This window comes from Zootoca vivipara, chromosome 14 (assembly GCF_963506605.1).
Source record: "Zootoca vivipara chromosome 14, rZooViv1.1, whole genome shotgun sequence".
NCBI lineage: Eukaryota > Metazoa > Chordata > Lepidosauria > Squamata > Lacertidae > Zootoca > Zootoca vivipara.
Window position 1 is genome coordinate 46,465,108 of NC_083289.1, and position 27,181 is coordinate 46,492,288.

The 27,181-nt window shown below is 47.1% G+C and overlaps 1 protein-coding gene across 1 annotated transcript in view; it reads left to right on the plus strand.

The window, feature by feature from the left end:
• The window catches only part of GRIN2A (glutamate ionotropic receptor NMDA type subunit 2A), a 210,067-nt gene that overhangs the window by 143,990 nt on the left and 38,896 nt on the right, over positions 1–27,181 (plus strand). Inside the window, exons 5-11 of the mRNA XM_060282391.1 lie at positions 13,663–13,777; positions 17,655–17,860; positions 20,352–20,520; positions 20,668–20,821; positions 22,782–22,907; positions 24,413–24,642; positions 26,947–27,107. Coding sequence (XP_060138374.1) covers positions 13,663–13,777; positions 17,655–17,860; positions 20,352–20,520; positions 20,668–20,821; positions 22,782–22,907; positions 24,413–24,642; positions 26,947–27,107 — 1,161 coding nt within the window. The remainder of the gene's footprint in view (positions 1–13,662; positions 13,778–17,654; positions 17,861–20,351; positions 20,521–20,667; positions 20,822–22,781; positions 22,908–24,412; positions 24,643–26,946; positions 27,108–27,181) is intronic.

Sequence of the window (27,181 nt, forward strand, 5' to 3'; positions counted from 1 at the left end):
TTACTAGAGGTGGTGGCAATTATAAGGTGGCTCTTGATGATTATCCGTTAATGGAGATCTCCAATTACACTTAAAACAGCAGCAGCAACAGCAGCAGCAACAACAGCTACAGTTCATCCATCAAAATGCTTGCAAGCACTGCCATCGCAGGAAGCAGACTTAATTGTGTGTGGCTTCATTCCCCAGCATTGTGTTTTCAAGGCTGCCTTACAAGTTATTATTAATATTATTATGCACTGCAGAAGTCAATACATATGTCAGGGACAGGGAAAATGGCATAATGAGAGATGGCATGCCAAAGGCTCCATTTGTGACATTTTTTTAATCTGAATACACGTGAGTTAAAGGAGCAGTTTGTGTTAAAGACTTGTTTACTCAGTGGCTACTAACCCTGATCGCTGTGTTCTACCTCCGGTGTCGGAGGCAGTGCACGTGTGAATACTGGTTGCAGAAAACCTTGGGAGGGGAGAGCAGCTGTGAGCATCCTCCTCTGGGGACGAAGGCTACAGCTCTGAGGTTTCTTATTTTAGAAAGAAAGGGTGAGTAAGAGGAAGCACGATAGGAGTTTACAAAAGTACACGTGGCATGGAGGAAATGGATAGAGGGATGCTTGCCTCCCCATCTCTCATAACGCTAGAACTCGGGGGCACCCAGTGGAGCTGAACATTGGAGAGATAATAGGAAGCACTTATTCGTGCTGTGCGGAGCTCACTTGTGGAGCGCATTCCTGCAGGAGGCACTGAGGGCCCCGGACTTGGATGGCTTTAAAAGAGGACTTGACAAATATACGGAGGGAGAAGGCTACCAATGGCTACTGGCCATGATGGCTCTGCTCTGCCTGTGGAGTTGGAGGCAATAATAACAATAACAATAACAATAATAATAATAATTTTTATTTATACCCCACCCTCCCCAGCCACCAAGGCCTGGCTCAGGGCAGCTAACACCGGATATAAAACATTGATTGAATTACAACATAAGAACAAAATTAAATAAACATTAAAATTAAAATTAAAATGCAGCCTCATACGGAAGGAAAAGGGAAATGGGGGAGGGGATCAGGTGGGCTCCAGGCCAAAAGCCAGGCGGAACAACTCTGTCTTACAGGCCCTGCGGAAAGAAATCAGGTCCCGCAGGGCCCTGGCCTCAGGAGACAGAGCGTTCTACCAGGTCGGAGCCAATGTTGAGAAGGCCCTGGTTCTAGTTGAGGCTAATCTGATTTCCTTCGGGCCCGGGACCTCTAAGGTGTTACTGTTTATGGACCTTAAGGTCCTCTGCGGGGCATACCGGGAAAGGCGGTCCCGTAAGTACGAGGGTCCTAGGCTTTTGAATACCAGTTACTAGGAACCGCAGGAGGGGAGAGGGCTCTTGTGCTTAGGTCCTCCTTGCAGGTTTTCCACAGGCATCTGTTCAGCCACTGTGAGAACAGGATGCTGGATTAGATGGGTCACTGGCCTGATCCAGTAGCCTTCTCTTATGTTCTTAATTACTGGTACTCTCCCTCTACCCCCCCCCCCAAATGCACAGGCCCATGTGCATGATAGGAAGGTCATAGCTCTGCGGTGGAGCATCTGCAGAAGGTCTGAAGTTCAGTCCCTGGCATCTCCAGTGTTGCTGGTTTTGTGGCCAGTCAGAGTAGACAATATGGAGCAGAACTAAATGGAGCATAAAATGATGGATTTGCTTGTTTGGTTGTTCATTTATTTAATTTCTACGTTGCCCTTCATCTGAGGATCACAGCGTGGTTTGCAATATAAAAACACAAAAATGCATACCATAGTAAAATGCTGTGGAGAGAGTAGACAGAGGAGATGTTTTCCCTCTGATAATACTAAAGCCCAGAGTTATTCAATGAAGCTGAATTTTGCATGATTCAGTTCATCCAGAAAGGGCACCATTCTTCTATGTGATTTAGCAGACAAGCTCACATAAAAACTGCGGACAGTAGGAGCTATCTTAGGCCATGTTCACACCATATATTTAAAGTGCTATGGTACCACTTTAAACAGCCACAGCTTCCCTTAAAGAACTCTGGGAGCTGTCGTTTGTTAAGGGTGCTGAGAGTTGTTAGGAATCCCCCTATTCCTCTCACACAGCTGCAGTTCCAAGAGCACCATGCAAAGAGGGCTGTGAAACTGCTCTGGTCTCCCTATTCAGCTCTCATTTCATCTCCCCTGACCACACCACTGCCCAGTCATGACCAGTGCCCATGGGGACTGGTAGGGTAGAAGGCAGGGAGCCCCACAGTAGGTGGCGCCAGAGAGCCAACAGCAAGCAGAGCCAACTCATTCTAGTTCTGTCTCCACCCTCCTCCCTGCTGAGTTTTGCAAGGGCAACACCGAGGGTAAGGAAGTGGAGGAGGAAGGCGACAGTGAGGGCCACCCCTTCAACTGGGTGTAAGTAAGATGGCAGACAAGCGGGGAATGACTGAGGTCAGACTGTGGTTGGTGGAGCAGTACCCCATTTGCCTGAATAGAGAAGCCTCCACTGTTCTTCTCCAGCCCTGCAACACTCCTTTCTTGACTGCTTTTAATGGGCTGGCATGTTCCTTGCCTCCTGATTGCTTGATTGCCTGGGAGTCATTTTGGACTCACAGCTGTCCATGGAGGCGCAGGTCAATTCTGTGTCCAGGGCAGCTGTCTACCAGCTCCATCTGGTATGCAGACTGGGACCCTATCTGCCCGTGGACTGTCTCACCAAAGCCGTGCATGATCTAGTTATCTCCTGCTTGGACTACTGCAATGTGCTCTACGTGGTGCTACCTTTGAAGGTGACCCAGAAACTACAACTAACCCAGAATGCGGCAGCTAGACTGGTGACTGGGAGCAGCCGCTGAGACCACATAACACCGGTCCTGAAAGATCTACATTGGCTCCCAGTACATTTCTGAGCAAAATTCAAAGTGCTGGCGCTGAGCTTTAAAGCCCAGTATACCTGAAGGAGCCTCTCCACCCCCGTTGTTCAACCCGGACACTGAGGTCCAGCTTCGAGGGCCTTCTGGCACTTCCCTCACTGTGAGAAGCGAAGTTACAGGGAACCAGGCAGAGGGCCTTCTCAGTGGTGGCGCCCTGTGGAACACCCTTCTACCAGATGTCAAGGAAATAAACAACTGTCTGACTTTTAGAAGACATCTGACGGCACCCCTGTTTAGGGAAGTTTTTAATGTTTGATGTTATATTGTGATTTTAATATTTTGTTGGGAGCCATCCAGAATGGCTGCGGAAACCCAGCCAGTTGGGCAGGGTATATTATTATTATTATTATTATTATTATTATTATTATTATTAGGTGTATGTGTGTAGAAAAGACTCTGGAATGTAGGAAGTTGAAATCACGTCTGAGGGTCCTTCCACTGTTTGCCTCTGTTCCCACCAGACCCCAGAAGGCTCTCCCTGAACCAAGACCAGGAAAGATCTCCCAGCCTTGTTTTAGCTCATCAGAAGATGTAACAGCAATGCCTGCATCTGTTTGAGTTGTCTGTTTGCAAACTGGGTCGAAAGTCTCAGACCGTTTCTGGTCTCCCTGCTTCAGAGGAAAGTCTACACGTTGACATGCACAGAATGGGCTGTTCTGTTTGCTTTCAACATAAGCTCTTGATGGTCTGCAAACAGCCGCTTGTTTCTCCTTTGCTTTCGATTCAGCGTTCCTGCTAATCATTTTTATTCTCTTACCGTAACAGGCCACAAGGTGTCTCCGTTGCTTTTCTGAATCGCTGTTGAAATCGCACGCACTTTTAATAATCCCATTAAGAGTTTATATGGAAAAGTTTATTTTCAATGATTGGACCTGATTCTCTGACATCCCTCTCCAGGACAGGCACTGGATCGTTTGGTGTCATATCCAAATGTTAACATGGGGGAACAAAGCAATAGGAGGTTCAGAGGGTTGAAGGAAGCGCCCTTTTATCGAGTCTGTTCAGCTAGATCAGTATTGCCAACGCGAAGCAGGGGGAAATACCAGATATTGCTACATTTGTTGTTGTTTAGTCGTTTAGTTGTGTCCGACTCTTCGTGACCCCATGGACCAGAGCACGCCAGGCACTCCTGTCTTCCACTGCCTCCCGCAGTTTGGTCAAACTCATGTTCGTAGCTTCGAGAACACTGTCCAACCATCTCGTCCTCTGTCGTCCCCTTCTCCTTGTGCCCTCAATCTTTCCCAACATCAGGGTCTTTTCCAGGGAGTCTTCTCTTCTCATGAGGTGGCCAAAGTATTGGAGCCTCAGCTTCACGATCTGTCCTTCCAGGGAGCACTCAGGGCTGATTTCCTTCAGAATGGATAGGTTTGATCTTCTTGCAGTCCACGGGACTCTCAAGGGTCTCCTCCTGCTACATTACAACTCCCATAATCCCTGACTGTTGGGCCATTCTGGCTGGGGCTAATGGGAGCTGGACTCCAACAACATCTGGCCACATGTTCTATGTCCCTGTCCTATACAGCGGCAAGTCCTGGTTACAGGTGGCAGACAAGCCAAGACTTCCCTGGAGATGCCAAGGATTGTATCTGGGGGTCTTCTCTTTAACAGGAAATGCTCTGCCACTGAGCTGTGGCCCGAATCACAGAGGTTGAAGCTGGGCCCTGCTGCAATTAGGGCAGGTCATTTTAGGGAGTTATTATTTTTTTGCAAATTTCTTCATTGAGGGGGGTCTTATAAATACATTTTTGGGTGTGTGGAATTCAAATCTGCTATTATTTTTCTGATTGGGCAGCATTTAGCTTGTTAAGTCTTAGACCCTCCTAGTGTCCCTATTTTCCAAGGACAGTCCTGAATTTACAGAAGATGTCCCAGTTTCTGACCTGACTCCAGAATGTCCCTATTTCCATCAGATGAATGTTGGAGGATACGGTAGGATGTCCCTGTTTTCTTCGGAGAAATGTTGCAGGGTATGGAGTTATGAGACCCCCGAACTAAGGAGATAAGTAACTATACAACCTTTAGAAGACATCTGAAGGCAGCCCTGTAGAGGGATTTTTTTTAATGCTTTATGTTTTATTATGTTTTTAGATACGTTGGAAGCCACCCAGAGTGGCTGGGGCAACCCAGTCAGATAGGCAAGGAATAATAATAATAATAATAATAATTTATTTTTTATACCCCGCCCATCTGGCTGGGTTTCCCCAGCCACTCTGGGCGGCTTACAACAGAAAAGTAAAATAAAATAATTGATTAAACATTAAAAACCTCCCTAAACAGGGCTGCCTTCAGATGTCTTCTAAAAATCTGGTAGCTGTTTTTCTCTTTGACATCTGATGGGAGGGCATTACACAGGGGTATAAATAATAAATTATTATTATTATTATTATTATTATTGCATGCAGAAGGTCCCAGTTTCAATTCCCAGCATCTCCAGGTGGGACTGGGAGAGACATTTAACTGAAATCTTGGTGAGCCACTGCCAGTCAGTGCAGGCAATACTGAGCTAGATGACCCAATAGTCTGACCCACCAAAGTACCTTTCAATGTTCCTTTGGTTTTGATTTGATCTGGGAAAGTGATTCTTTCATTTTTTTAAAAAAGCATAATCAATTATAGACTTAATCCTGGTACCACTGAGGCTGCTCCTCATACAGCTGCGAATAAAGTTACAGGGATATAGACCTTTCGTTAGATGTTATATTCAAACTTTTTGCAGTTCTCGCCGTTTTTTTATTCTGCTACATCTGATTATGGTCCTCCAGTCTATTTTATCTTTAAATCTATTGACAGAAAGAGGAACACACTGACTGCTTTGAGATTTCAGCCCATGCCCATAGCATATTTAGAGGTGAGATTTGCTAGAATGCCTGCAAATTGTCATTGATGCATTTGTGGGCAAAGAGGGTTGGAATATATTGTTCCCTACGTATTGTAGTGTTGCCTGTATCATTCCTCTAGGGATAGGGCTTTCTTTTCCTCTTTGCCTTTAAGAGGTTCTTGAGACTGTTTCTTTCTTTCTTTTCACAGTAGGGAGGGAATCTGTTACTTCTTGGTTGATAGAGATAAATATATCCCAGGTACGCTTTCTGTGCTTGCTTTAGCAGCTCACAAATCAGGCAAAACCGTTTCACACAGAATGGGGTGCAACACTCTGGAAATCCTCTCTGCTAAAATGTATCTTTCTGCTTGACTATGGGGAAAACCCTAGGGCGAAATCCAGCTGGAGCAGATCTATGTCTGAGCCATAGGCTCCAACTCCTAGGGGCTGAGGCAGTTTGGGGCCCCAATGCTTTTTCTTTCTGACTCTGCTGTTATAAGAAAAAAAAAACTGCTCCTTTTCCCTTATGGGGTCCTTAAGGGACCCATATAGAGTCCTTAAGTGGGTTCCCTATCGGTGGGAGAAAATAACAGAGGCCAACCAGAGAATATTGAGAAGCAAAGCGGCTAGTAAGCCTGATCTTTATTAACTGTTGCAACAGGGCCCCCACTCACCACATGCAGAAGAGAGGAGAGAACCCTGAACAATGGTGCACAAGCCCTTATATAGACTTTTGAAATTACCCACCCTGTAGCCCAAGACCACCCACCTCAAACACCATACATACATCACAGAAGGAGGAGGTCTACAGCAGAGGAGGCGATCTACAGCAGAAATCCTGCCTGCCCGGATACCTGATAATGGTCACGGATTGCATTACCTGGGCAGTCTGGCCATTCTTTTGTGATGGTTAATACTTTAGTTCAGGCATAGGCAAACTCAGCCCTTCAGATGATCTGAGACTACAACTCCCACCATCCCTGACCACTGGTCCTGCTAGCTAGGGATGATGGGAGTTGTAGTCCCCAAACATCTGGAGGGCCGAGCTTGCCTACTGCCTGCTTTAGTTCCTGAATCCAGGTCACAGGCTCATTCTATTCACACGCAAATGCAGCCTTAAGACAGGATTTGCAAGCAAAAAGACAATGGGAAGCCTTTCCCCATTTGCCTCCCTTAATGCAGAGGAATATTTGAGGTCATTGGGAGGTCAAAATGGCTTCAGGATTGCCCTCCCATACTATTTCTGACACATGGTTCATATATTTAGATATGTGTGCATTTATGAATATTTTATTCTATATTTGAGAACTTAGAATTTTTATAACACTGCTGAAGATGCAACAATGTAAATTGCTCATCTTGGCTCAGTTGCGGCTCAACTGCCTGACCCAAGGCCGGAGTAAGTTCCTCCCAAAGGGCACACCGGGTTGGGGGGGGTAGGGATGGGATTGTCTGTGTGTGTGCTTGTGCTGAATCCCAAACCATTCATCTCAGCCGTGTGGCCTAGCAACCTGGCACAGACCACTTTTTAAAGGCTTGTTTCCCTCCCCTGCCAGGCTTAGGCAGAGTGGAACAAGGTCTAGATCCATTTTAACTTTACACCAGCTTGGTTTATGTCAGCTTCTCGTGCATAGGATGGCTCCTTAAGACTGCATTTTTTGTGATAACTAATGGCTTTCACCGACTGACTGATCGCTTTGTGGTTCAGCAGTTTTGTTCTAAAGCGCCTCTGCCAATGACTAATTAAAAAAAAAATTATTGTGATCTCTCGTGGGCTGGTTGAAGCTCTCTGGGAAAAGAGAAACAATGTGCGTTTTTGAAGTGTGCTGAGAAGGCAGCTGGAAAGGGAGAGGTGTGTGGAGACCAGGGAAAGGTCTGTGTGTGGAACGACGTGCTATTTGCCATCTTTTGGATCAGCCAGAAAACCCAGCAAACTGAACCTGGCACAGCAAGGAACAGTGTGTTTGGATTTGATATCCCGCTTTATCACTACCACAAGGAGTCTCAAAGCGCCAACAATCTCCTTTCCCTTCCTCCCCCACAACAAACACTCTGTGAGGTGAGTGAAGCTGAGAGACTTCAGAGAAGTGTGACTAGCTCAAGTTCACCCAGCAGCTGCATGTGGAGGAGCGGGGAATCGAACCCGGTTCACCAGATTACGAGTCTACCACTCTTAACCACTACACCACACAGTGTCAAGTGTAGCTGAATGCCAATTGTTGGAGGCTGCAGGAGGGGAGAGCAGACAGTCCCGGTTTTACAGAAGCCGCCCCAGTTTCTGATTTGATCCCAGAATATCCCACTTTTCCTTAGGACATCCTGGTTTCCATCAGAGAAACATTGGAGGGTATCGAGTTACGCCACTCCTGAGCCAAGGAGATGAGTAACAATACAACCTTTAAAAGGCATCTGAAGGCAGCCCTGTATAGGGAATTCTTAAATATTTACTGTATTATTATGTTTTTATATATGTTGGAAGCCTCCCAGAGTGACTGGGACAATCCAGTCAGGTGGCTGGAGTATAAATAATAGAATTATTATGATGGAATAGGACACCCCTATTTTCATCAGAGAGTGCTCTTGTGCTTGCGTCCTGTTTGTGGGTTTCCAACGCACTCATAGGATCATAGAATCGTAGAGTTGGAAGGGACCCTGCGGGGTTGGCTGCTGTGAGATGTAAGGGTAAAAGGTAAAGGACCACTGGACGGTTAAGTTCAATCAAAGGTGACTATGGGGTTGCGGTGCTCATCTCGCTTTTCAGGCTGAGGGACAAACCTGGGTAACAGAAATGCCTGCTCCCATAACTCGCTGGCTTGCTGGCTGTGTCTCTGCTTGAACATAAATCCAATTTGCAACCTAAAGATGGATCCGTGCTGTGAGCAGTTATATGTACCCTCAGTCTAGACCTTGAGGGTATTCTCTAATTGAGGCTCATCCGCATGTCTGCCTCAGGAGCTGGTGGGATCGTCAGGGCCTGGCATGCAGCTTGCAGGAGAGCCTTCCCTCAACCTTGGGACTGACAATAAACGACGATGGGAGTTGTAGTCTAACAGCATTTTCTTGGATGCCGAAGGTTGGGTGTCCATTGCCCAAGGTTGACCAAACAAGAGCAGAAGACCTGGCATTTGCAACCAGGCTTGGCCAAGCCCAAAGACTTCATACTGCTCATGAAATAAAGGGACCTATTTTGCATGGTAAAGGACCCCTGGACAGTTAAGCCAAAGGCGACAATGGGGTTGCGGCGCTCATCTCACTTTCGGGCCGAGGGAGCTGGCGTTTGTCCACAGACAGCTTTCCGGGTCATGTGGCCAGCAGGACTAAACCGCTTCTGGCGCAACGGAGCACCACGACGGAAACCAGAGCGCATGGAAACACTTTTTACTTTCCCGCCACAGCAGTACCTATTTATCTACTTGCACTGGCGTGCTTTGGAACTGCTAGGTTGGCAGGAGCTGGGACAGAGCCATGGGAGCTCACCCTGTCGTGGGGATTCGAACCTCCAGCCTTCTGATCAGGAAGCCCAAGAGGCTCAGTGGTTTTAGACCACAGTGCCAACCGCTCCCCTGCTGCTGTGAGAACAGGATGCTAGACTAGATGGGCCACTGGTCTGATCCAGCAGAGCTCTCCTTATGATGGATAGATTGAGTGCTGAATGAGCAGGTTGAGGAAGCTCCATCCATCTGGGTGCCTACACATAAAAGCAGTGAGAGTCTAGGATGATGTCAGCAGATTCCAGGCAGACTCTTCATTGTGAGATTTTGGGGGGGTGATGTGCGAGTTTTGTTGGGCACCTGGGTGAGAGCTGAGATGAAGAGCCGAGAGACTGAGAGGGGACGTGCGCCTGCTTGCAGACTTCCCCTAGAGGAATCTGGTGGACCACTGTGAGAACAGGATGCTGGACTAGATGGGCCCTTGGCCTGATCCAACAGGGAACTTCTTGGGCTCTCATAATCAAGAAGGCCTGGTGGCTGAGGGGGGAAAAAAAGCTGTTTGGTTTAAATGTTTAGAAACAGCATTCTAGAAATCTCCCACCAGTGTCGAAGACTTAGAACCAACACTACATTATTTGATAACATCTGTAAAGATTTATCCTGGGTACAGTGTGCTGTTTATGCCGATCCAAACCCAGCAAATCCATTTCCCCAGTTGCTACAGAACTAGGCAAAACATGATTGGAACAATCTATTACTAGCATAAAACCGAACGTGGACTTAATAGCTTTCCAGGCTTGAGAAATAGCTCTCCTGCTCTTTGGTAATGGGCCAGGTTCTTTTGTTTTTGCTGGCCTCATTCATACGTTAAAGTTGATGCTCCCGAGAACCAACAACTTATGCAAATGCCTGAGCCAGCCCATAATGACATAGGGATGTGCATTATTTTAATATTGCTGCATTTTACCAGGATTCCATTTTTGTGGGGGTGAGGGGCATGATACTGCTTCAAATGTATAATGCAAATGGGGGCCTTGCTTTCTTCCAAGCTAGCCCTTCCATAGCCTGCAAACAGGCTGTCTGATGGGGGATTTGGTTGATATCTCAGCTCAGTCTGTGCTTGAACACATTTCTGATTTGCTGCATAGTTGAGCCAAAGCTTTGTTCACGGGAGGGACGGCTGAATCTCTGGAATCAACAAAGAAGCAGCTTTCCTGTCTCATATACCTTGCAGCATATTTCAAGAAAGGGTCTGGAAATGTGTTATGAACGAGACCTCAAGAAATAATGAAATGAAAGATTGCCTAAAAAGATATTAGAATAAACTAAAATTAACAGCCCCTTTTTCTTGCTGGTTCAGATCTGTGATCCACAAAACTAATTCCATGAGCCCTAGAAGGGGGCTGGGGAGAATTGCAGGGACGGCTGGTGTTCATTGCGACTGACTGAGCAGTACATGTGAAAAGGACCTAGGAGTCTTGGTAGACCACAGACTTGACATGCGTCAGCAGTGTGATGCAGCAGCTAAAAAAGCCAATGCAATTCAGGGCTGCATCAATAGGAGTATAGCATCTAGATCAAGGGAAGTAATAGTACCACTGTATTCTGCTCTGGTCAGCCCTCACCTGGAGTACTGTGTCCAGTTCTGGGCACCACAGTTCAAGAAGGATACTGACAAGCTGGAACGTGTCCAGAAGAGAGCAACCAAAATGATCAAAGGCCTGGAAACGATGCCTTATGAGGAACGGCTTAGGGAGCTGGGTATGTTTAGCCTGGAGAAGAGCAGGTTAAGGGGTGATATGATAGCCATGTTCAAATATATGAAAGGATGTCATATGGAGGAGGGAGAAAGATTGTTTTCTGCTGCTCCAGAGAAGCGGACACGGAGCAATGGATTCAAACTTCAAGAAAGAAGATTCCACCTAAACATTAGGAGGAACTTCCTGACAGTAAGAGCTGTTCGGCAGTGGAATTTGCTACCAAGGAGTGTGGTGGAGTCTCCTTCTTTGGAGGTCTTTAATGGGAGGCTTGATAGGCATATGTCAAGAATGCTTTGATGGTGTTTCCTGCTTGGCAGGGGGTTGGACTGGATGGCCCTTGTGGTCTCTTCCAACTCTATGATTCTATGATTCTATGACTGGACTTGTGTGGAAGTCTGGGAGGCCAACAGTAGGTGGCAGCAGAGTCGATCGCAGGCAGAGCTAACTCACCGTAGTTCTAGTTTTGGCGCCATCTTCCTGCCTTCTTGAGTTCCGCAAGGGCAACACTGAGAGACCCCGGAGGAGGAAGCTGTCAGACAGTGCTGCCTCCTGGAGGCTGTAAGGAGGAAGGCAGGCAGGTGGGGTCTGGCTGAGTGAAGTTGGTGGGGCAGTGCCTCATTGGCTAATGGGTCAGCCTCTCCCTGTTTCCATATTATCAGAGAAATGTTGGAGGGTATGCATTAACCATCTGTACAACTTTCATAATTGTTCCTCCACCCGCTTTTGCCTCTGTCCATTCCCACCACTGACATTTGACCCCCCCCCCCCACCCCCAGAACATCACATGCAAAGACCTCCTGGAGCAGCAAAATGGTTTCCCAGTCTTGTTGTCAGGAGACCTATGTGGAACTGTAGTTAAAGGCAGTTCGGAAACGGCAATGGGTCCAAAATGCACACACTGGAGCACTGAGTGGAGGCACACAACTGGATCGAGCCATGTGGATCTTCATTCATTGCATATTTGTTTGCAAGTGTGATACAAGTCCCCGTGCTATTGGCCTGAGCAATCAAGGATGAGGATGTATTATGAATCACCGCCTCCCCTATGAACCAGCCCTGGGCCATAGCTGCCAAGTACCCCGTTTTCCCCGGGAAACCCCCGTTTTTACTTACCTTTTCCCAGTGGTCCCCCGTATCACTTCGTCTCCCGTTTTTCTCCGTTATTTTCTCCTGCCGGCGGCCATTTTTCTTTCTTTCTGATTTGCCCTTCTAAGGGCACCAAAAATGGCCGCCGCCGGCTTCAAAAGTCGCATCTACGCATGTCCGGAAGTGCATAGACGCAACTTCCGGTGTCGGCCATTTTTGGTGCCCATAGATGGGCAGAGCGACACCGGAAGTTACGTCGACGCAACTTCCGGTGTCACACGGCTGCCGGTCCCGGATTCTGCAGTCCGGGACTTGGAAGGTAAGCCCTGGGCTCCACAGTCATATTCAGAAGCCTGTCTCTTCATCCAATCACCAGTAAAGATCTATTGTTTGGGTACCAGAGGCAGAGGCTTTTTGGTGGTGGGACGAAATTGTGGAAGAATCCACCTAGCGTGCCCTCTCTCTTTCTCGCTTTCTCTTTCTGCTTGGAATTTGAAACTTCCTTGTTCAACGTTTAGCGGCCCGAAGCCTTCTGAAATGGTCCCTGCTCTGCTGTTGTTACAGTTATAGGTGTTGAATTGTGTTCTTTCGCATTTTGCTTCAAAATCTTTGAATGAGCGATGCCCTTGACATTTGTAAGCTGCGCTGGGGTTTATGGAAAATCCAGCTAAAGATCTAAACAGGTAATAAATTCTCATCAGATCCCACTGGGTAAACAAGCGCTACTGCAGCATAAGCTAACGGATGCTTGGCTCAAATGAATAAAGCCCGTCTTTTTACTGTCAACAACCATTTCTTCCTTTCTGCATCCCGGTATCACACTCCTGGTGGCACTTATCTGCAAAATCACAGATGCGGTTTTTTATCAGGATCATTATTGTGTGCTTTAGGTGCATTATTTTCTGCAACAGGCTTCGTTTCCTATCACTAGCCCCTTTCCGAAAGCACAGGCACCTCTCTCTATGGGACAGAGCGCAGATTGAAATCCTGGATGTGCGCCGCATGGACTGTTAAATTAACTGCGCATCGTCTTACACATCTGCTCACTGCTGTACTTTCCTTGCAGGTCCAGCCATAAATGATATTTTCAATCTGGCCACAGTTTGGCCACTCCTTTTCCGAAGGTCCCACAGATATTGTGAAGTGGGGGGACAGGGACGGGGACGGGATGATCTTCTCGAATGTGCTCTCTGTCCGAGACACTCCCCTGCCCTGGCAAATACCAGGGACTTTGCAGCAGCCCAGCAGAAGCGGTGGATGCTCTCCAGATCATTCAGACTTGCTCATCTCTCATAGTCTAACTTATTATGTGGAGGGATAAGAAATGGCCGGCGTTTTGCAGAACTGGGCACATCAGCATAATAGCTTGGCTGCCACTTCAAAGGAACAGGCTCTTGGTCCCTTTAGCCCTGCAGGCTTTGGCTGCAAAAACCACACTTGCAGAGTAATTAAGCGCCGTCGATCTGAATGGGACTAATTCCCAAGCGCGTACATGGCGGGTTGGGTTTCAGCCCCCCAAAAAGAGGGGCTTTAGAGCAAAGAGAGGATTTATGGTGCATGCTTCCTCGGAGCTAATCCAATGACTGAATTAGCTTGCTCATTAACCGTCGGACAGCTCATTAATTTCCCTTTGAACGTTTCCTTTCTTTCTAGGTTTATGATGAATGTGACCTGGGATGGCAAGGACTTATCCTTCACCGAAGACGGCTACCAGGCGCACCCCAGACTGGTGGTCATTGTGCTAAATCAAACCCGGGCATGGGAGAAGGTAAGGCCTTGGGGCTCACGGAAGAGGAGCAGAAACAATTCCACGGTTCCATTTCTTAAAATAGCTTTTGAATTTCATGCACGGAGCACAGAGCTTGCACTGTTTGCTTTGTGCCTTGCCGTTGTCTTCTGCAAATTGGCGTCTTTCCCTTCCCTTGATACATATTACCCAATGCATAGGAATGTAATACAAGCCCTGATGGATCAGGCCAATGGCCCACCTGACAGTGGAGGTAGACCATAGCCTTCATGGCATGCATATTCATAAAACTACAGAAAGAAGGTTTTTCTTGGTGCAACCTGCTATGTGGCTAGGGAGGGAACCCTGGCGCAGTGACGGAGCAGAAACCCCCCACTTCCAGTTAAATGGACCATGTAGCAGGGAAAGACCCCTGACTGACACCCTGGAGGTACAAAGCTGAGCCTACCATTAGGCAGGTGCTAAGAGGGAGGCTTGGGATGCGGGTGGCGCTGTGGGTTAAACCACAGCCTAGGGCTTCCTGATCAGAAGGTCGGCGGTTTGAATCCCCCCGACGGGGTGAGCTCCCGTTGTTCGGTCCCAGCTCCTGCCGACCTAACAGTTCGAAAGCACGTCAAAGTACAAGTAGATAAATAGGTACCGCTCCGGTGGGAAGGTAAATGCTGTTTCTGTGCGCTGCTCTGGTTTGCCAGAAGCGGCTTAGTCATGCTGGCCACATGACCCGGAAACTGTACGCCGGCTCCCTCAGCCAGTAAAGCGAGATGAGCGCCACAACCCCAGAGTCGTCCGCGACTGGACCGAATGGTCAGGGGTCCCTTTACCTTTACCTTTAAGAAGGAGGCACAGAGAAGACAGAAGACATCCGAAGGCAGCCCTGTATTTTGGAGTTTTTAATGTTTGGTGTTTTATTATGTTTCAATATATGCTGTAAGCTGCCCATATATATGCTGTCAGCTAGCACTCACCTCCTTACCTTCTTATTTACAACCAGTTCAGTGGGTGGCAATGTTTGGCAGATAGGGCTAGAGACAGCAGAAGAACAATTGTGGATGTTACCTTTGTAATGTCAGCTGTGTTTCTGCACACATTTGCATGCCATACAGACAAGCAAGATGCATTCTCAGAGTTACAACACATACTCCATGCAAACTGCGAAATGTGACGACAACCTACATTTCTATGCATATAGGAGGACATGTAACATGTAGCTGGTCCCTTAGTCTTCCTCTTTCTCCAAAAAAGAAGAAGAAAGGGAGCACTGGGATTTGATTTGAGGATGGTTCCAAATGACACGGAAAGGCTTGGATTTTAACTCAATTTAGCTCTCAATTAATTCACTGTTGCAGCGCGGCAGTCCCATCTGTAAAAAGCTGGCGTCCTTATTAATCTCATCTGTAACTAAACATGGAGAGAGAGAGAGAGAGAGAGAGAGAGAGAGAGAGAGATAGAGAGAGATGCGAAGCAGTGTTGCTGGTCACATTCAATCATTTCTATATACCATTTACTGTATAATTCTTTGCCTGAGTCACATGCTCTCAAAAACCTTTTACCGTGCTGCTCAAGGGCCATTTTAACTTTGAGAGAATGGCAAGATTCTCCATATGGGCAGCAATTAAAGCCGGCATGCATTAATTCATGGTAATCATGATTCTTGGTGCATAATAGCAGTTATGTGTAAGAATGCTGGAGAGAGAGAAAGGAAAGAAATGGATGATCGTCAAGGGCACACAGTTGCTTACGATGCCCATTAGATGAGTGAGCAAATGTGCAGTGAGTTGAACAAAGATTGAGCCAAAGTAACAAGGGGGACTGGTTTTTTGGGCCGGCCCTGACAACAGGCATCAGGGGGCCGTGGCCGATATCCCCTGCAGTCAGCTCGGCAGCTAGAAATGGTGAAGAAAATGGCAAAATGGATTGAGACCTCGAAGAAGCAACTTCCTTGAAAGGAAAGCCTAAATTGGGAGTAGCCTCCTGGTGTTGTTAGACTACATAGCCCATCATCCTCTGATCACTAGCCATGCTGACCAAGGCTGATGGGAGCTGGAGTTCAATCACATCTAGAGAGCACTGTGTTGTTTACCCTGGGGCTAAACATTTGGGTATGTCTTAGTTTGGGCATGGGGAGGTGATCAAGAGTGGTGGTAGAGACAAGATAGGGGTTTATAGAAATTAGGCATGGTGGAGAAGTGGTCTTAGACCATTTCTTTGTTGGGTTAGATCTCCAGTGAGAATGAATAAGGGAAAGGGCAAAATAACACCTTCCCCTCAAGGCACTACAGTTCCCAGAATTCCCTGGAAAGATGGATTGATTGTTAAACCATTTTGGGAATTAAAGCTCCTTGAGGGGAATAGGGGGTCTCCTACCAACTCTCAGCACCCCTAACAAACTTCAGCTCCCAGAATTCTTTGGGGGAAGCCACAACTTGTTTAAAGTGGTATCATGGTGCTTTAAGTGTATTGTGTAAATCGCTACCATCTATGGCAGTGTAGAATTGGTTCCTTGTGGTGGGGTGGTTGTTGTCCTTAGATTGTCTTCCATGAACTGTGTTGGCGCTAATTGAGAGAATCAGCAACTAGACCAGGGTCGCCCAGTGAGCTTTGTGGCTAAGTAGGGGATTTGAACCCTTGTCTCCCAGGTCCTAGTCCAACACTCTAACCACTACACTGGCTCCCTTTCCACCCCAAATATAGCAGAGGGCCTCTTTTAAGATCACTCATTTGGGTCGCTGAAGCCTACTGTCCTGATCAGGTTTCCCCTCATACATGCCACTGGCCCGCCTCATCCCCAGCCCGTTGTGTTAACCTGATTAACAATATACTGTTGCCTTCCTTGAAACTGTTCTGCTTCTGGTAATCGTTCCTTCCATTTCAAAATAGCATGGAAAATGGACACCCCCTGCAAAAGCATCCATCATCTTTCTCAGCCAAGGCTTTAAATGCTCTTTTGAAAATTAGCGCCCACGCTCCTAGAGTGGAAGGGTCTATGAATATCTTTTATTGTGCAATAAAGGACAATATTCATTCCCAAGGACTGATTAGCAGCTTTGCATTGTGTGCCATCCTTGGGGAGTCTCATTCCTTTTTAGTTTTATATTCAGCCTTTCTCTGTTCCTTCAGATGACCGGCCAGCAAAAACCTGCTTTAATAGGTTGCCTTTTTCTCTCTCTTTTCTGCAATGAATTCTGGTGGTTCGGTGGGGATTTAGTGGGGCAGCCTGGGCAAAGAGGGGACAAGGAGCCTTTGACAGTCCTCTGTATCTTATCAGGAGTATACATGAGGCCTTCCGTTACAGAGTATTTAGCCCAGTATTGTCTGCGTTGACCGCTGGAAATTCTCAGGATATTTCTCACCCCGCTGCTACCCAGTTCTTTTAAAACTGGGATTCTGGGAATAGAATCCTTGCCCTTCTGCATTCAAAGCAGCTGACCCACCACCCAGCTTCAGGTGTTCCTGAAGAAGATATGAGGCAGCTGCACAGTAGGGGCAAAGGCTGTAGCTCATGGGTAGAGCATCTGCTTTGCAATCAGAAGGCCAAAGTTTCAATCCCCAGCATCGCCAGGTAACGGTGGCTAAATTTCAAGAATCACATTGCCATTATATGTTATTTTACCTCATTCATTCCAGTGCAAGGGAAACACAATGTAAAGGTGGTTGTGGGCAGCGAGAGGTAGCTGATTACGTGTTGTTTGCAGACCAAAAGCAACAGTGCGTATGCATCGAACTTCAATGCAAGCTGCTTAAAATAATAATAATAATAATCTGCAGACTGTTGAGGAAACAGGGCAAGCTGCCCTCAAGAATGGGGGGGGGATGAGGAACCGATATAAGCTGAAATGGGCAGCTTCGCCCATGCTGAGATCAACCGCCTCTGAGCTGTGTTCACGTCTCCCCATTGCAGGTGGGGAAATGGGAGAACAAAACGCTTCTGCATAAGCATTCGGTGTGGCCCAGGTTCAATTCCTTCAATGACAGCGAGCCGGACAACAACCACCTGAGCATCGTCACCCTGGAAGAAGCCCCTTTTGTCATCGTGGAGGACATGGACCCTTTGACGGAGACGTGCGTGAAGAACACGGTGCCCTGCCGGAAGTTTGTCATCATTAAGTAAGTCCGTAATTTCCTCACCTTGATCGTTAAAGTGCTTTCCCCAGAGAAGTCCAACCCCATCCCCCATCCCCCGCCCCCCGGGCAGGTGTTGAAAAGCCAAAGGCTGAAGGCTTTAAGTGTGAAGGCCAATGGGTTGGATCTCAGCTTTCTGCTCTCCAGTTCCACAGCCAAGCTGCATCTGGCCTCCAGTGGCCACTGAATCCAAGCCCTGCCCCCTCTCGAAAGTCACCTGTCTTCAGAGGTGGCACCACATATGTGGAATATCCTTCCCAGAAAGGTGTGGGAGACACTGAACACTGAGCATTTTAGGAGAGGCCACACCAGATGGGTCGCAGCAATGCTGTTGCTGCCATGCTGAATTCTAGCCAGGGGCGTAGCGAGGCGCCGCAACACCCGGGTAGGTGCGGCGTTGCTACGTAACGAAGCATGCATCGTTACGTGGCGGGGTATCGCCCCCCCGCGCCTCCAAAGCCGCGCGCCTCGCTCCAGCTACAAACTCCAGGTAAAAAGCCCGCTCAGCGGTGCGGGATGCTGCACATGCGTCATTATGTGGCGGGGTATCGCTGCCCCCCGCGCCTCCAAAGCCGCGCGCCTTGCTCCAGCTACAAAACTCTAGGTGAAAAGCCCGCTCAGTGCGGTGCACCCGCCGCACTGAGTGGGCTTTTTACCCAGAGTTTGTAGCTGGAGCGAGGTGCGCAGCTTTGGAGGCACCGATCGTGGGGCGGGGGTGCAGCCCCAAGTGACACCCCCTCCAGGGTGGTGCCTGGGGTGTACCGCCCCTGGCCCCCCGCTTGCTCCGCCCCTGATTCTAGCTTAGACTGACCAGACAAAAGGAGCGCTTCACACATGTCTGGACTAAAATGCGTTCTTCTGATGGAGGTGCCCATTCTATCCATTTCCATGAGTGTTGCAATGTGGCTGGAGAAAGCCATGAGATATTTTAAAACAAGGTCTGTGTTTCTGGCCAGCCATATGCCCTGCCTTCCTATATCTGTGCCTCTGTTGAGAGAGCTCTGTATGAAGCAAGGGCACTTTGCTCATTTCCAATTTATTCCTAGCACAATTCCGAGCACAATTCAAAGTGTTGGCGTTGACCTTTAAAGCCCTAAACGGCGTGGGCCCAGTATACCTGAAGGAGCGTCTCCACCCCCACCGTTCTGCCTGGTCACTGAGGTCCTGTACCAAGGGCCTTCTGGTGGTTTCCTCATGGCGAGAAGTGAGGTTACAGGGAACCAGGCAGAGGGCCTTCTCAGTAGTGGCGCCTGCCCTGTGGAATGCCCTCCCAAAGAGATAACTAACGACCTGACATTTAGAAGACATCTGAAGGTAGCCCTTTTCAGGGAAGTTTTTAATGTGTGACATTTTGATGTATTTTTAATCTTTGTTGGAAGCCGCCCAGAGTGGCTGGGGGAAACCCAGCCAGATGGGCAGGGTACAAATAATAAATTATTATTATTATTACTAGAGCTTTCAAGATTCCTCCCATACTGCAAGAAGCACTGCTTTTCAATAGCTTCTCAGCCTTTCAGTGTAACAGCCACTGCTTTTCATTTTGTAGTAACACTAAGACATACTACTCTGTGAATTGCCATTTCGGGATTCACAATGTGCTTTATTAAGTTTAAATCAAATGGGTTCCATGTGGTGAGTCTTGGATCTGGGCCAGCTGAAGACCACTGTTTTACGAAACTCAGGAAGGTATCTGTTTATAATACCCATATAATAATACCACATATAGGGTGGTATTCAGTTAGCTTTTGCTCAGAATAGGGTAAAGGGGGCCCTGACCATCAGGTCCAGTCGGGGTTGCAGCGCTCATCTCGCTCTATAGGCCGAGGGAGCCGGCGTACAGCTTCCGGGTCATGTGGCCAGCATGACAAAGCTGCTTCTGGCGAACCAGAGCAGCACACGGAAACGCCATTTACCTTACCGCCGGAGCGGTCCCTATTTATCTACTTGCACTTTGATGTGCTTTTGAACTGCTAGGTGGGCAGGAGCTGGGACCGAGCAACGGGAGCTCACCCCGTTGCAGGGATTCAAACTGCTGACCTTCCGATCAGCAAGCCCTAGACTGTGGTTTAACCCACAGCTCCACCTGGGTCCCTGTTTGCTCAGAATAGACCCACTCAAATTAAGGGACATGACTTGTAATTAGGTCATTTGATTATTGTGACGGAAAATGTAAGAAGAGCTGTGCAAGATCAAATTGCAGGTGTTTCTAGTCCAAAATCCTCTTCCACACCCAGGTGATGACTTCCTGAATGCCCAAAGCAGCATGTGCAGTCAACAGGCATCTCCTGCTATTTCTGTGCAATTGACATTGAGATACACTGCCTCTGAACATGGAGGTTTTCCATAGACACCCCAACTAGAAATACTCATGGACAGACCTGCCCTCCTAACCCAAGTGTTTGCCTACCCCTTTTAAAAGCCAAAAGCTCCCTTTGGGTTTCTTAGTTCGTTAGCTTTTGTTTGCTTGCCTCATCAGCAACATCACCAAGGAAGGAAAGAACGTGAAGAAATGTTGCAAGGGCTTCTGCATCGACATCCTGAAGAAGCTCTCCAAAGCCATCAAGTTCACCTATGACCTCTACCTGGTGACCAATGGCAAGCACGGGAAGAAGATCAACAACGAGTGGAACGGAATGATTGGGGAAGTAAGTTATGTTAGGTAAAAGAGCTCTTAAGTCAAAAGTTGGCCACACACAAACATTCTGATTTTGCCTGAGACGGGACGGACCTCCCTTGGTGGACTGACCTTGCCTGTCTTTTCTCTTTCTCTCTTTCTTCTCTTTGGGCATCAGGTGGTCAAAAAGCAAGCCGTGATGGCCGTGGGATCCCTAACTATCAACGGCGAGCGTTCAGAGGTGGTCGATTTTTCTGTGCCCTTTGTGGAAACGGGCATCAGCGTCATGGTGTCTCGGAGTAACGGCACGGTGTCTCCATCTGCTTTTTTAGGTACGTCCCCTCCCGTTTTCCTGTTTCTACAGACTGATCCAGCTTTATCTCCCCCCCTTACCATATACTTTGACAGCTTTCATTCTCCCCCCCCCCAAAAAAATGCACAGTACGCTTAGCAGTTCCATGACACATTTCTGTCACTTTTTAAAAAATTGCACATTTAAAAGTTTGGAGAACAGACTCGTCTGCTTAATATAGTGCTGAAGATGGGGGCCTACTTTCAGCCAGGGAGCTAGAAACTTCTTCTGCCACATTTGACGTGTTCTCGGTGCAGTTCTTTGGATGCTAGGCGGTCACGAGCACCAGCGCCAGCCTGCTCTGCGAAATCCCCCAGGGCAGGGTGAGGATTGAGAGATTAAATGGTGAGGACGGCAGATCTTCAGTCCTGAATGGAATATGGATGTGTGTCTTCAGATGCTGCAGCAGAAGCAATGGACTTGCGTTGCTATTAGAGCATGTTTATTTCTTTGGTTTATTTCTTTATTATTTATCACGTTCACATCCCACCTTCTTCCCTCCAAGGAGTTCAAGGTTGTGCAAGCCGTTCTCCCCCTTTTGCTGCAGGTTCTCCTTAACTTTATTGCCTTACGCCTCCCTCTCTGCTTTGCACTTGCCTTGGTTTCCGCGAAGCTGGATTTTTGTTTGCTTTTGCTTTAGCATATTTGGTGTTATTGCATTATGTTTTGCTAGGGTTGTTGCCCCTTTTAAGTTTCAGTAATACGAAGCATTAAAATAAAATCGTAAAAGCCAGAGGTACACACATCTTGGAAACCAAGCCTTATGAGGAATGGTTGAAGGAGCTGGGTATGTTTAGCCTGGAGAAGAGGAGACTGAGAGGAGGTATGAGAGCCATCTTCAAATATCTCAAGGGATGTCATACGGAAGATGGAGCCCAGATCTCCTGTCCCTTCCCTTCTGTTGTTGTTTTAACTTTGGAAACTTTATTTTCATATTTTTTAAACACTTTGCTTGCAGTCTGGCTCTCCTTCTGAAAACTGGCATGCATTGGCATCTACAGATATACTTTAGCTCAGTGGTTCCCAAAGTGGGTGTGGTACCACCCACAGGAGGAGGTGGGATTAGCTAGCAGGGTGCTAAGAGGCAAGGGGGTGTTGGAAACATAAATGGCTATTAGCTTTTGAAAAGCTGATATCCCTGGATCAAGTTAATCAGTTCTGTCGAATCAATTTACACTAAATAGTTTTAAATAGCTTTTGAATAAATGTGGAATTGATTGCTGTTTTATTATGTTATTATCTTCCTTAGTGGCTTGCGCAAACCACCATTCTGATTAATGCTTTTTTTTTTTTTTGGGTAGGGGGACACGGGGGATGAATTTATGGAACTAAGTTTGGGATCTGCATCAGCTCATACAGTTTTCTGCAAATTTGCCTCACCATGGTGCGCTTGCCCTCCAAGTCTTTCGATGGCACTGGATGCTTGCAAGCTGTATTTCTCCCAGCTGAAATAGAACCTTGATCTGGATGTGTCCTAATTACGGAGGCAAAATCCCAGGAGATTGTTGTCTCCCCCCGCCCTTCCTCTCTCATCAAGTTAACCTAACCCGACATCTCCCCATGTACTAGCATGCATCCAACTGCAGCACAGATCTTGGTGACCCTGAGCAAAGTTGCAAGGTGGGGGAGGGGCTTTGTGTTTATTATACCTCTCCTCTGCCCCCTCGGTTTCTGACATGGGCGTTCTTCCCAGGCCAGATCCCTGCATGGGACTCGTCTCCTGACACTCGCAGCTCAAGATGCCCTGCTGAGGGGTCTCTCTCTCTCTCTCCAGCCTGCATTGCGACTCCGGGGAGATGTAGCCGTGTTGTCAGATTACCTGCTGCTATTTTGGTTCTTAAAACACACACAAAATCTCCGACGAGCAACCGCGTCAACGCTTCCTCCCCTCTCCCTGCAGAAGGCTGCTTGTTGCAACTCACGCTTTCCTCTTTCCGCAGAGCCCTTCAGCGCTTCGGTCTGGGTGATGATGTTTGTGATGTTGCTTATTGTATCGGCCATCGCCGTCTTTGTGTTTGAGTACTTCAGCCCCGTGGGCTACAACCGGAACTTGGCGCAAGGGAAAGGTACGACTCCTTGTTCAGGGAACGACTCACCAGAAGCTTCCTTCTGTCTCCTCTCTTGCCTCTTTCCCCCCCTTTGCACCTCCTTAACCCCATTTTGGCTTCTTGAGAAACAATTAGACAGCACACTATGGAAGTGGTCAGAGTGTCTCATTTAATATGTGGCCTATAATGGACTAGTTCTTTGTGGGCGACTCTCGCTGTCCTTGGCTGAGATGGGCACATTCTTTTGCGCAGAGAGGGAGCCCTGAGATTAGCTGGCGCAGTCTATTTCCTGAAAGTCCTTCTCAAAGAAAGGACTTCTTCGGGCAGTGCACAGTTAAATGATGGAACTCATTCCTGCAGGAGGGCAGCGATGACCGCCAACCTAGATGGCTTTCAAAGAGAATTGGACAAATTAGTGGAGGAGAGGGCTGTTGATGGCTGCTAGGCATGATGGCTATGCTATGCAGCGACGGCAAGAGGCAGAAATGCTTCTGAATAGCAGTTTCTGAAAACCACAGGAGGAGAGAATGCTCTTGTGCTTGAATCCTGCTTATGGGTTTCCTGCAGGCATCTGGGTGGTTACTGTGAGAACAGGATGCTGCACTAAGATGGGCCTTTGGCCTCATCCAGCAGCCTGTTATTGTATTCTTAGCCTGTTGCCCCCCCAACAAAGCCTTGGGGTGGTGCTCCAAATTTGTTGGCACTAGGGATGGGCAGATATGTCAGTTTCTCTGTATTCTTCCTTTTTCCGACCTGAAGCCCAGTTCTCTGCATTTCCAGGCCAGTTTGTGGTTGTTATATTTCATAGTTCCCTTGGTTGAAAGAGGTCCTTTCTGGGAACTGTAGCTCTGGGAGGTGAATGTAGAAGTCTTGCAACAACTCTCAGCACCCTTAAAAAGCTACAGCACTGAGAATTCTTTGGGAGAAGCCATTACAAAGGCACCATAGAGCTGCAAATGTACGCCATGCCCGCCAACATTTCTTTGATGAAAATAGGGACATCCCATTCCATAATGAAAATTTTGCTTTTTATACCCCACACTTCTTCCTGGGTTTGCCCCAGCCACTTTGAGCAGCTTCCAACATATCTAAAAACATAAGAAAACATTGAACATTGAAAAAACTTCCCTACACAGGATTGCCTTCTGGTGGCTCGGAGGTCAGATGCCCTCCAACATTTCTCCGATGAAAATAGGGACATCCTAAGGAAAAGTGGGACATTTTGGGATCAAATCAGAAACTGGGATGACTTCTCTAAATCAGGAATGTCCCTGGAAAATAGGGACACTTGGAGGGTCTGGTTTGGTGAGAATGTGGCCTAAGTCATACTTAGAACAGACCCAGTGAAGCCAGTTGACTAAAAATAGTTGTAACTAACGGAATCCCTTCGATTTTTTGAGTCTGAGTAGGACTTGGGTCAGCTGCAACTTGCTACAACAGTAGCGACATCATGGTGAAGACCTCGGTAACCATTTCCTTACAATGGATGCCTTATCCTAACGTCGGTTCTTTGTGACTTGCAGATCCGCACGGACCATCCTTCACAATCGGGAAAGCCGTGTGGCTGCTGTGGGGCCTGGTGTTTAACAACTCTGTGCCGGTTCAGAATCCAAAAGGGACCACCAGCAAGATCATGGTGTCCGTCTGGGCTTTCTTTGCAGTCATATTCCTGGCAAGCTACACAGCCAACTTGGCCGCATTTATGATCCAGGAGGAATTTGTTGACCAGGTGACCGGCCTCAGTGATAAGAAGGTGAATTTCATCTCTTGTTTCTCTCCCTATTCCTCGGGCTTGTTGCATTAGTGGTGAGAGATGGGATGGATAGGAGAGGGAAGAAATTGGGTTCAGTTCTCATTTAAAGGCATACCTACCTAACCCGCACGCTATGGAACAGTATGCAAACCGAATCACAGCCATCCTTTGAAATTTGCATTTCCCTGGATTTTGCAAAGCTGTACTGCAGCCCAAATCATGCTGTTTTTTAAAAAGCGTACATTTGGGTAAATTGTGTGTAAAAATGCATACATTAGTGAAAATAGGATACAAAAATGCATTATATTAGGGGGAATTGCTTTGCAAAAATGTGTATGTTAAGCAAAATTTCAGGCAAAAATGTGTGAATTAGGAGAAAACCACCCTAAAATGCTGGTGAATTTTCACGAAACATTTTTTTTTAAAAAAAAGCACACTGGTGTGGAAATAGTGCTTTGCTCTTTTGCAATCTGAATTTTAATACATATGTTTTAATTCTTTTATACTATAATTACTTTTTCATGATGGTTTTTTACAAGTTTTTAGCCTTCTATATTTTATCTGTGTTGGTTTTAATTTGTGTAAGACTCCTTGAGTCCCAGTCTGGGGAAGATGCAGGCTATGAATGTGGAGAACTGAATTTAAACTAATCTGACAGATTCAACATGGAGTACATGATTAGAGATCTGATTCTCACACTGAATCTGCCCCAAACGCACTGGCTCCCAATTTATTTTCTGGAGTCATTTCAAAGTAGTGGTTTTGACCTATAAAGCCTTCCTTGGCTCAGGACCTCAGAGACTGCCACTCCTCACATGAGCCAATCCAGACTCTGCTGTCTTCATTAGAGGCTCTCTCCATGGAAGGTGTGAAGGATGGAGACTCAAGAACATACCTTTTCAGGGGTGGCCACTGTTTGTGGAAAGCTCTTCCCAACACTGTCAGTTTTTGGGTGTTCCAGACCTTTGGTAGCTAAGTCTACCTCCAATTTGACTCATCACTTTTAGTGGGGTGGGGTAGGACTGTGTGGTTTGATAAACGTTTTAGGAATCTTGTGCATTGCTCTTTAGAGCAACTACTCTATTCCGAACTTAAAAATGGAAAGTGTAATGCTGGTGGTCAACAAAAGAGGTTTAAAGACTGTCTCAAGGCATATCTGAAAAAATGTACAGTGGAACCTCGGTTTACGAACACCTCGGTTTACGAATTTTTGGTTTACGAACCCATCTGGAACAGATTAATTCACTTTCCATTACTTTCAATGGGAAGGTTCGCTTCAGTTTATGAACGCTTCAGTTTATGAACAGACTTCCGGAACCAATTACACCCATGCTTCGGGTTAAGTACGCTTCAGGTTGAGTACTCCGCGGACCCGTCTGGAACAGATTAATCCACTTTCCATTACTTTCAATGGGAAAGTTCGCTTCAGTTTATGAACGCTTCAGTTTATGAACAGACTTCCGGAACCAATTGTGTTCATAAACCGAGGTACCACTGTAGTATAAACACTGACAACTGGGAAACACTGGCCTGTGAGCGCTCCAGTTGGAGAACAGCCTTTACCAAAGGTGTTGTGGGCTTTGAAGACACTCGATCTCAGGATGCAAGGGAGAAACGTGCTAAGAGGAAGGCACGCTTGGCAAATCCACACCGTGATCAACTCCCGCCTGGAAACCAATGTCCCCACTGTGGAAGGATGCGTGGATCCAGAATTGGCCTCCACACCGTCACTTACGAATCCATTGTTAAAACCGTGTTTATGGAAGACAATCTTATTCGGCTACGAGTGATCGCCAAAGAAGAAGAAGAAAAAGAAGATATTTTGCCTTTCAATTGATTCCATCCATTTGCATTTTTCTGCTTAAGTTCCTTTGAGACTTTGTATGAAAGTGATTGACGCATGTATTAAAATAATCATCCTCTCCAGAATTTTAGTCAGTACGCTGTCTGGGAACAAGTATTGAGGACACCCCCCCTCTCTCTCTGCCTGAGGGAAAGTTGTTCCCAGTCAAAAGTTGTCAACATGCCAAGCTAGATGGAGCGGTGCTTTGACTGGGTGGAATGCATTTTTCCATTTCCTTCTGCAAATAAGTTTCTAAGCACAAAGAATCCCAAAAGTGTTAGGTGGACCAATGGTCTGATTCTGTAGAAGGCGGCTTCCACTGATGAGGCCACAGCTCAGTGAGAGAACATGTCCTTTACACATAGAAGGTTGCAAGTCAATTCTCTGACATCAAACCCATTCTTCCATGTGTTCAAAGACGGCTTTCTTAGTTTGTCTTTCTCCTTCCTCCTCCTTTCCAGTTTCAACAACCATACGCCTATTCACCTCCTTTTCGGTTTGGGACTGTCCCAAATGGGAGCACGGAGAGAAATATCAGGAACAACTATAAGGAGATGCATGCCTACATGGTGAAATACAACCAGAAAGGAGTGGAGGATGCCTTGGTCAGTTTGAAAACTGGGTAAGTGGTGTTTTATTTTTTATTTTGAACCATGTATGCTCCACTTTTCTGATGTCCAAAGTGGTCAACCCAAA